The sequence below is a fragment of the Lutjanus erythropterus genome, chromosome 11 (assembly GCF_056507025.1).
Source record: "Lutjanus erythropterus isolate fLutEry1 chromosome 11, fLutEry1.hap2, whole genome shotgun sequence".
In the NCBI taxonomy this organism is placed as follows: domain Eukaryota; kingdom Metazoa; phylum Chordata; class Actinopteri; order Lutjaniformes; family Lutjanidae; genus Lutjanus; species Lutjanus erythropterus.
The window spans coordinates 6,887,008-6,896,800 of NC_139327.1; the positions used below are offsets into that span (position 1 = coordinate 6,887,008).

The following is a 9,793-nucleotide window of genomic DNA, read 5'->3' on the forward strand; positions in this document are numbered from 1 at the left end:
TAAATGAAATCCTTATTTTTGAAATTTGAATTATTAAAAAAGAAGAAGAAGAAGAAGAAGAAGAAGAAGAAGAAGAAGAAGAAGAAGAAGAAGAAGAAGAAGCCTATTGAGTATGTATGACTGTAAAGCAAAATGAGCTTTTTGAACTAGTTTTTTTCAATAGCTATTCATTTCAGATTTCTCAGATTTTGTGGATGCTTAATGAGACACTAAACTAAAATTTAAAATAAAAGACATAATACATACAGAGAACTGTAATAAATGTCACTAGGAAACCCATCTCTAGGACAAAATTCACGACAAATAATCTCCTCATTATTGATCCAAAATGCTCCTTTTATACCAATGTCCTGCAGTTATTGTGTTCACAATTTGGATTAATTGTACAGTGTATTTGTTCTGTTCTGTTATTGTCATCCATTGAGTATAATATGAAATATCCATAAAATATGTCAGATCATCAGGGATGTTTACTGACTATTTTTGACTGGGGTGGTCAGAGTTGGGGACAAACTTATTAAGGGGTGAAATGAAAAATGTGTGGGCATACATGCGCACATTAATGCACGCTTAATGTACCATTTCTCATATCTACTTTAATTATTAAAAATACAGTATCTTACAGTTTTTCAAATTCCTGTTTTTATTTTTTTTATTTAAAAGATAAATAGTCTGACCAAATCACAACACAATAGAGTGGCACCATAAAAATATAAAGTTTTTACATTTTATTCTTCAAGTCCTCAAAAAAGAAACTCCATTGTACCTCCGTCCTCAGGCTGAGACACCTACTCATCATGACAAAATACTTTTATTTTTATGGATTATTAATTAAGTAAACTGACTTTGTAAAAACAAATAAAATTGGGCTACAAACAAAAGAAAACAATGCACATTTAAAAATACTTGATATATCCAATCATATTTGAGGATAACGGGGTCGCCTCATGGTGGCCAATCAATTGTCAGCTGTGGCCAGTGCCCCCCACATGCCCCCACTTTAGAGACGCCCCTGGATAGTCAATTTATAAAACCCTTTCATGCATAAATTAAGACAACTTGAGTCAGGATTTTTTTTAAGTGTTTTTATCCCACTTTAGGCAAGAACAACTGAACTTTTCTTTTTTTTCAAGCAGTTTCTCACGTCCTCTCAGGTGAACATTGTGCATTTGCATTTTTAACTCAAGAAATATGTGTTTAACAATCCAATGAACAAAATGATGAAATAAAATAATACATAACACATATTTGTAATGCAGTGAAACTAGTGTTTTCACATATTATAACATGTTCAAGTACAGTTTCATACCTTGCTCTTGACTCTTGACTACTACAAGCATTTGCTAATCCTTTTTCTGGCAGCCCTTCATCATCACTGCCACTAGCATCATCCTCACTTGAGTCAGATGCTAAATGCTCCACTATCCTGCAGGCCTGTTTATCAAACACTGCACTTGAGCTCTACAAAATATAAAGGCACTAACTGTCACTTACATAATGTAACTTGTAATGAAAAAAATATTGTTTGTGTTACAAAAATTGCTGATTACGTTCTAATAAAATAAATCAATTGATTTACAGCCAAAAAATGCAGATGATTTTTTTTTTTTTCAAAAATAACAAAGTGGCAGTAATTATATGAATTGTGATTAAAATGTGACCAGCAATGAATGATGTCTAATTTAGTTTACAAATGATAAATCATAATTTCCTCCCAACAAAAAATCAATACTCACTAAATTTTGTTGCACTTACAAGGACTGGCCAGTGGGTGGCAGTGTATGAGATGATGCAGTAGCATCCACTGTGGTAGCTAATGTGCAACTATAACATCAAAACCTATGCATTTACAAGAAAATGGCTTCTTATTAGCTGTCCACTGTAGTGACCATCATGTATGAAAGGTGCTGTGTGAATAAAGGTAAAATGTTAATCCTGCAGAACAGAGGCTTCAATCCAGAATCAAATCAAATCAAATCTTTTATTCCACATCACAACCAAAACATGATGACATTAAATAATATGAATGAAAACATGTAACATAACACAAACTTTGGCATGAACACAAAATGGCACATGAAGGAGCAATGTGATCAGTAGTATATAAACTATATATATAAATTACAGTAATGGCTGACTTTTTCTTTTTATCCCTGCACTGAAGATCTTTGGGATATTTCACACAGCCTTCGCAGCCCTTAAAACATCCAGGTTACAACATCAAGCGTCGGTCGTCATTCAGTATCATATAAATATATCTTTACATCTGTGACAATCAAAGTGGAGCCATAAACATAAGTTTTCAAATAAATAAATAATATAAAGAATAATAAAAAATGATGGTACGCACAATAAGGAAATAATGGCCAAAGGAAGATTGAAAAGCAAAAGAAAAATCCTGTGTGTAAAAAATGAGAAACAATAAATCAAACTGAACTTATCAAAAACAAAAACCCAATGAAGTAAATTTTTGGGCAGGTTTTCCAAACTTGAGTATTGTGACTGACAGTATTTGGTTTGTGTTGTAGGTCCTATGAAAAGTGGAGCGCGTTATTTGTTTCTTTGGGTCTTAAACTTGGAAGAGCTTTGCCCCATATACTTTGTCAATAATCTTTGTAAATCATCTTCATCACAATAGTTCATTTTGTTTCTTATTCTTACATTTTTATCATCTTCTGCATGAGCAGAGCAGTTTCCAACTCATGGATCTGCTCCTCTCCTCACTGTGCATGAAGAGACAGGAGCAACAAGTGCTAATATTATTCTCCCCGTGTCAATGTCCATGTCTCTTTCCGTTTCATCTCAGCCCAGCGGAGGCCAGGCCGGCCTCGTCCCTCCACATAAAGTCCTGTCGATCCGCTCTGGCCAGGCTGCTCTCCACGGGGTTGTGCCTGTATCCGGACCTCCCTTCGGGGCAGAGGGAGAGGCTGAGGCGAGCCGTGCTGTTGCTGATCTTGAACAGGCCGTTGGGTCCCAGGAAGGCTTCTCTTTCGCTTCCTCCCAGGTTGTTCACCGTCTCCAGGTCGTTGTAGACGGCGATGTCGCTCAGCTGCTTCCTCCCCTGCAGCCTCCTCCTCCTCCTAAAGAAGAGAATCCCCGCCACCAGAACCAGCACCAGGACGGCCAGGATGCAGGAGACTGTGAGGGTGGCAGAGGAGGGCTGGGAGGTCTGGCGCAGGGCGGGCTTAAAGCTGGGCTGGAGCGTGAACTCGCAGCTCGGACCCATGAAGCCCTTAGGGCACTGGCACACCGGCCCCGTGAAGTGGGTGAAGCAAGTGCCGCCGTTCTGGCAGGGATGGGCGCCGCAGGCATCGGAGCGCACGCTGCAGTTCTTGCCGGTGTAGCCCAGTGTGCAGGAGCAGGTGTAGTCGTTCACACCATCTTGGCAGGTTCCAGCGTTCTGGCAGGGGGACGAGGCGCAGTCATCAATGTTGACCTGGCAGTTGGCGCCGGTGAAGCCGGCCTTACAGCGGCACAGGACGCTCTGGCCAAGGTCCAGACACTCACCACCTGCAGGAGGGAGAAATAGTCAGTTCAGCATCCAACAGATAAGGACAAATGTTCTTTTACAGATGGAGTGTTAATGGGATTATACCTAACACTCTCTCTGTTGTAAAGTGATGCAAGTGCATTGATGCAGGAGTGTTGACATTAAAGGGAGAGTTTGGATAATTCAATGAAATATAAGGTACTTAGTCAGTAGATAGTCAGCATATTACCTATAGTAGACAGTTTGGTGAGGAGCACCAGCATGTAAGCTAAGCAATGTACTGCTGTGGACAGGGTCAGCAGCAAAACCTATTTTAGACACTTAAAAAAGGTCCATCTAAAAAAAAGAACAATGTCAGTTTAAGTGTACACAATATTAAGAATATTCTGACTGCTTTACTTTGCTGTCAGACAGCCTTTCCTAACAGGAAACCACTATTATCTAAGCCAAATATTGCTATCTCCAAACTAACCAAACTCCACAGGCAAAACCAGTAATTCAAGCCTCCCAGAATACAGGAGTTGCTGGTCTACCAATGCATGAAACTATCATTTGGTTTCTGTTATCATGTGACTTTGGTGAATCTGAACTATCTTTTTAAGACATCAAAGTCACACAATAACACAAACTAACTAACTGATTGTGACAGCAGTAGTCTAACAACTTTTGTGTTCTGCAAGTAAAATGACTGATTTTGCCCATGAAGTCTGGTTGGTTTGGAGAAAGCTATGTTTGGCTTATATAACAGTGCTTTCCTGTCAGAAAAGACTTTCTGACAGCAAAGTAAAGTGGTAAAAATACTCTAAATATGGCGTACACTTAAACTGATAATGATTTTTTTCAAGTGGGTGCTTTTTTTTAGGTGGCTAAAGTCCCTTTTGTTGCTAACCCTGTCTCTGCTTCTCCAAAACTGAGGGAGAGCTGACTGCCATCTACTGTAGCCAATCAACTGACTGTTGACAAATACCTCATATAACCCTGCATTACTTCATATTCAGCCAAGAAACGGCTGGTCTGCACTTCAGCCACCAGATGTCACCAGAGTAGACGCCTCTGCTGCCCACTCACCGTTCAGGCAGGGCCTGTTGCTGCAGCGGTCCAGCTTCTTCTCACAGTTGGAGCCGGTGTAGCTGGGAGGGCAGCGGCAGGTGTAGCCCCCGGTCATCGTCTCCACGCAGGTGCCACCGTTGAAGCAGGGTCCGTCCGCGCACGTCATGGCGATAATCTCGCAGTTCTTTCCGTAGAAACCCTGTGGGCAGGTGCATGAGTAGTCGTTCTCCAGGTCCTGTGGACGGAGGGAGAAAAGACAGTTGAATTTATGAAATTATGAGTTTTCTCAACTGTTTTTTTCTGTGAAATGCAATTTAACTTTTTTATGCTACGATTTTTGTTTTGTATATATCTGTATGTTTATCAATGTGGTTCAACTTAATATCTTAAGCTTATCGAACACATTTTCTCAAGTACAGCTGAATCGGTTTCAAGTTTATTTGTCAAGGAAAGTTTATTTCTATTGAATCATTGCAAAATTTCCTCAACTTAATATTTTAAGGCACCCTGGATGCTAGCTTGTTTACATCTTAAACAAATAGTTTATTTTGCTTTATTGCAACTGTTTTAGTCTTATTACAAGTTTAAACTAAATGATTTATCCTGTTGTTTACTCACGTTGCAGCTGCCTCCGTTCTTGCAGGGGTTGCTGTCGCACTCGTTGGTCTCCAGCTCACAGTTGGTCCCTCCGTAGCCGGGCCGGCAGGTGCAGGTGTAGCTGCCCTGGCCTGTGTTGGTGCAGGTGGCACCGTTGGCGCAGGGCTTGTGGTTGGTGCAGTAGTTGAGGTCCTGGTCGCAGAAGAGACCCCCCCAGCCCTCCTGACAGTTACACTGCCACGGCTGGCTGCACGTCCCGTGGAGGCAGCCTGGGTAGCGGACGCACTCGTTGCAGGAGGGGCCCTGCCAGCCCATGCGACACGTACAGCCCCCAGGGGCCTCGCAGTAGCCGTGCCTCTCGCTGCAGTCCGCCGAGCAGATGGCTGGAGAGAGGAGAGAGGGGAGGGGAGGGAGGGTGTGTGATTACAATGGGCACGCCTTCAGACACACACACACATGTACAGGGCCCCCTGTCTGACCCCAGCCCTGCTCCAGACTTCACTGTTGGTTAAGTATTAAGCCAAGCAGCTGGTAGGCACACTGCTGGAGAGAAATGCTTTCTTTTATCTCCTCACACACACACACACACACACACAAACACACCCAGATCACCTTGAAAAATGAGTGTGTGTAATGGGGGCCACAGCTCTTTCTCTCATTGTAAGAGAGAACAAAAGGCAGATGGAACAGCACCGAGCCTCTTCCAAAAGAGTAAAACTCAACACTACAGGACATCATCAGTCTGATAAAAGACAGGAACTCTATAGGCTCTGAAAAGAGGCCTGTTCAATGTGTCTGTGAGGGAGATAAAAACTCAACCACGAGCTGAGGAGTAAGATAAAATCACTTTTGTCAGTGCCTTCACAAAATTTACATCTAATGTTTCACTTCATGGGAGGAGAAAAGTTTTGAGTTGTTATCTTGCAGATATTCAGCCCATGTGACTGTTTTTCAATTTGACTAATTCCTTTGGTTGAATTCTCTCAGAGTCAAATATACAGTATGTTATGTATATGATGTTTTGTAAAATGTTGTTTTTACACTGTTTTGTAAAGTATGGAAGAGTATTAGGGGAAAAAATAAGATAAAGATTTTTTTATTTATTTTTCAAGAACATAGTTGAAATGTTGGGAATTAAGTCAAACTTTCAGTATTAGTGTCAAGCACAAGACAAAAAGAAACCAGAGGTGGTATTTTGAGAAGTGTAAATGTTGAGAATAAAGTTAGGATTTTGACCTTATTCTCAGCATTTTGACTTTATTATTTAAATGCAAAATACTAAAAATCTTCACCCTCTTCTTGTTTTCCTTGTGCCTCCTTATGGCACTAAAACTCCTCCACAGTAAAGGAGAGCCAAGGAATGGAAACTCTTTATGAGGCCTTTCTCCTTTTGAAAAAACAGCTTTGAGAATCATGCCATTCATTTATTGTGTTTATTTGTTTCTTTTACTATCCTGGTATTTCAGTGTAAAATACTTTTAAACTTTATTTTGAAAGGTTTTATATAAATAAAGTTTATTGTTTTAGACTGCTGGTATAATTAGAGAGGTTGCATATTCACAAAATAAATAAGATATTTAGATTTTGTGATATCACACAAGACTACAAGGTTATAGCTGTTATTTATGGCAGTAAATGAAGAGTCTGGTTTTTGGACTGTTGGTTGGAGAAAAGAAGCAATTTGAAGATGTCACTTTGTCACTTTGGGCTCTGAGAAATTGTGATTTTTTTTTTTTGACATTTTAGACTTAACGATCAATCGATTAACTAAGTATGTTGTTATAGTTAGAGATATTACACATTTACTAAATAAATACATTTACTACTACAAAATAACATGACAGCAGGTTAAATTCTACTATAGACAGGCAACAGCTGATACCATCACTGTACTTTGAACTCCTGTAGGATATGTGTGCTTACATCCAGAGTCTTTGTAGGGGAATTTAACTTTCACTTGCTCCCTCCACTGGTTAGACACTGACCTGCAGCCAGGGACCTGCAGTACATAAGTGTGTTGCTCAAAGGCACACAGGTAATAATTATGAATCTATACTCACGTTCAGAGCAGTAGTTTCCCTTCCAGCCCTCCAGACAGATGCGGTTTCCCTCCTCGTCGCAGGTGTAGTGTCCCAGCGTGTCGTCTCTGGGTCTGCAGTAATCAGCGCAGCCGTCTCCGAAGTAATACTCGTCGCAGAAGACGTGGTAGGAGTAACGCAGCTCGCTCTGCTCGCCGAAGTGAACGTCCTGGGACCAGTCCTCACCGATGGCCAGTCTCCTCCTGGTGGCCAGACGGCTCACAAGATTGTTCTGGTTGTCTGAACAGAGAAGGGTATGTCAGATGGATGATGATTTATCTTTTGACACACTTTTATTGGTGTTAGTGAAGCCAATGGTTTAGAAGGAAGGAAGAAAGGAAGTTGGGGGAGTAAATAAAAAGAAAGAGGGAAAGAAATTTGGAAAACGAAGATACTAAAGAAATAAAAAAGGAACAAATCTGGAACACTAAAGAATGGAGGAAGGAAGGGGGGAGAAAGAAAGGAAATTGGAGGACGAAAACCAAGAAATACAGAAAATTGTTGAGACTAAAGAAAGAAGAGAGAAAGGAAGGCTGAAGACGGAAAGAAAGAAGGAAATCAGAGGTCTCAAGAAAAAGAAAATTGAGAGGACTAAAGAAAGAAAGAAGGAAGAAATGAAGGAAGGAAAACGGGGACTAAAAAGGAAAGAACACTGTAAACGAAAGAAAGCAAGAAAGCAAGAAAGAAAGAAAGAAAGAAAGAAAGAAAGAAAGAACCTACCTGTGTATTCAGTTGGAGATTCAGCGTTCCAGGCTTCAATGATCAATGAAAATGTTCCCTGGAGCAGAAACAACACGTTTAGTGTTTCACGTCAGTGATGCGTGCATGAGTTCATGTTATCTGACGTTGGTAAATTGGGCAAAAATGTAAACAAACTGAGGTTTTCAGTCAAGGTAGTAGAAACTGAAAAGATAAGATTTCTGCAGTTCTTAAATTAAAACACATGCACTACAACCCTGAACTTATCTAGACCTGCAGGATGTGTGTCAGAACGTAAATCAGTCACTTGCAACACTTTAACAACACTATTATTTTATTTGTGTTATGAATTTCCACTCACCGGCCACTTGAAGTGAAAAGGCACCCTGATGGGAGCGCTGCTGGAGATCGACGTGTGATCGGCTCTGATGACGTTGGTGTGTCCGGTGCCAAAGGTGCAGGGCGGCTCTGCGGAGATGACATCCTCCGGGTGTTTGAGGCAGATTCTGAAGAAGATGTGACAGTCCCGGTGTCTCCTGCAGATCCGCTGCGCCGTGTGGAAGGAATGAATCTTCAGCTCAAACACGCCAGATGACAAAACCTGCGAAGACAGACAGACATGGCATCAGACGCGCTGTGAACTAAATGTGAACTAAAAGACATTCTGGGATTGTTATTTACGCACAAACAGAGGCCAACTTACTACATGTGCTAAGGTCAGAGCCAGGAAGAATCTCAGGTGCAGATGAGCCATCTCTTCTCACAGTTTGATTTCCAAATCTAAGTAGATGTCCGCATCCGCCGTGCGTAATAATATTCCCAAAATATGTTGAGGAAAAGTCAAAAAAGTTTCATCACTTTGATCCTGTTGTTGTCTTTTAAATCCTCTTATTCTTATTCTTCTCTTGATAGTCTTCTCGTCCGTCCTACAGTCTTCTTCTTCAGATAATCTCCTCCTCTCCTCCGTCCTTTACTGGACACTCCTCTTCTTTTGGTTCTGGTGCGTAAAGACGCGCAGTGGTTTTTATACTTTCTGATGCTGCGCGTCACAGGCAGGGAGGAGGAGCCGGAGCAGACCTCAGGGGAGCAGCCTGACTCAGGGGAGCCTGCCAGGGGATTTAGACTACCCACACTACACCTGGACCAAATTCTTAAATAAGAATATGCATAAGAAGCTGGCGCATGCCAGATATGTGTAACATGCCTGCATGAATATCAAGCAGCCAGAAAAGTGGAAACTGATGTGTGATGGAACTGAATCAACATTTGACACAATCTATCCAAGCTTTAATGATGCCAAATTGAAGAACCATTTCATGATTATGCAGTAATTGGCGACTGTAATATTAAAAACATGTCATCCAAGAGAATAGTCAATGATACAATATTTATTATGATATTAAGAAACAACTTTATTAAATAATAAATCAGAATGTTGTTCATTTGTTTTGTTCAGGCTGCGTGTGTCACACGTATGTGATTTGTTTATATACTAGTAAGTCCAGTGAGAAAGAAAGACAGTGCATGTGCGAAAAATTGTCATGGATTTTCTTCGGCAATGAATGATTGAATTAGGTGTAATTGCAAAACTAAAATAACACAGCAGTCAATAGCAGATGTTCTATAAAATAATAATAAAATAAATAAATAAAAGAGAATAATTAAAATATCACGTTAGAAATCAACACAGTCTGGTAGATATAGAGACATTTTAATTGCCATATTCGAAATATCATGTGGGCATTCAGATTTTGGGAAATGAAAGAATGAAAGAATGAAAGAATGAAAGAATGAGCGTTCCAGTACATTCTCTTTCATCAAACACGCACTTAAGCAATTAACTTTAAAACTTTAACAATCTCAGGGCCACAGATCATTG

The 9,793-nt window shown here is 40.5% G+C and overlaps 1 protein-coding gene across 1 annotated transcript; it reads right to left on the reverse strand.

The window, feature by feature from the left end:
- Positions 1–1,962: 1,962 nt before the first annotated feature.
- On the reverse strand, positions 1,963–8,866 carry dlb (deltaB). The gene is made up of 7 exons (XM_084730602.1): positions 8,618–8,866; positions 8,276–8,515; positions 7,936–7,993; positions 7,198–7,455; positions 5,159–5,520; positions 4,559–4,775; positions 1,963–3,510 (listed from the first exon to the last, which is right to left on the reverse strand). The coding sequence occupies exons 1-7, from the start codon at positions 8,666–8,668 to the stop codon at positions 2,798–2,800; spliced, it is 1,899 nt and encodes a 632-aa protein (XP_084586728.1). The 5' UTR covers positions 8,669–8,866; the 3' UTR covers positions 1,963–2,797.
- Positions 8,867–9,793: the final 927 nt, after the last annotated feature.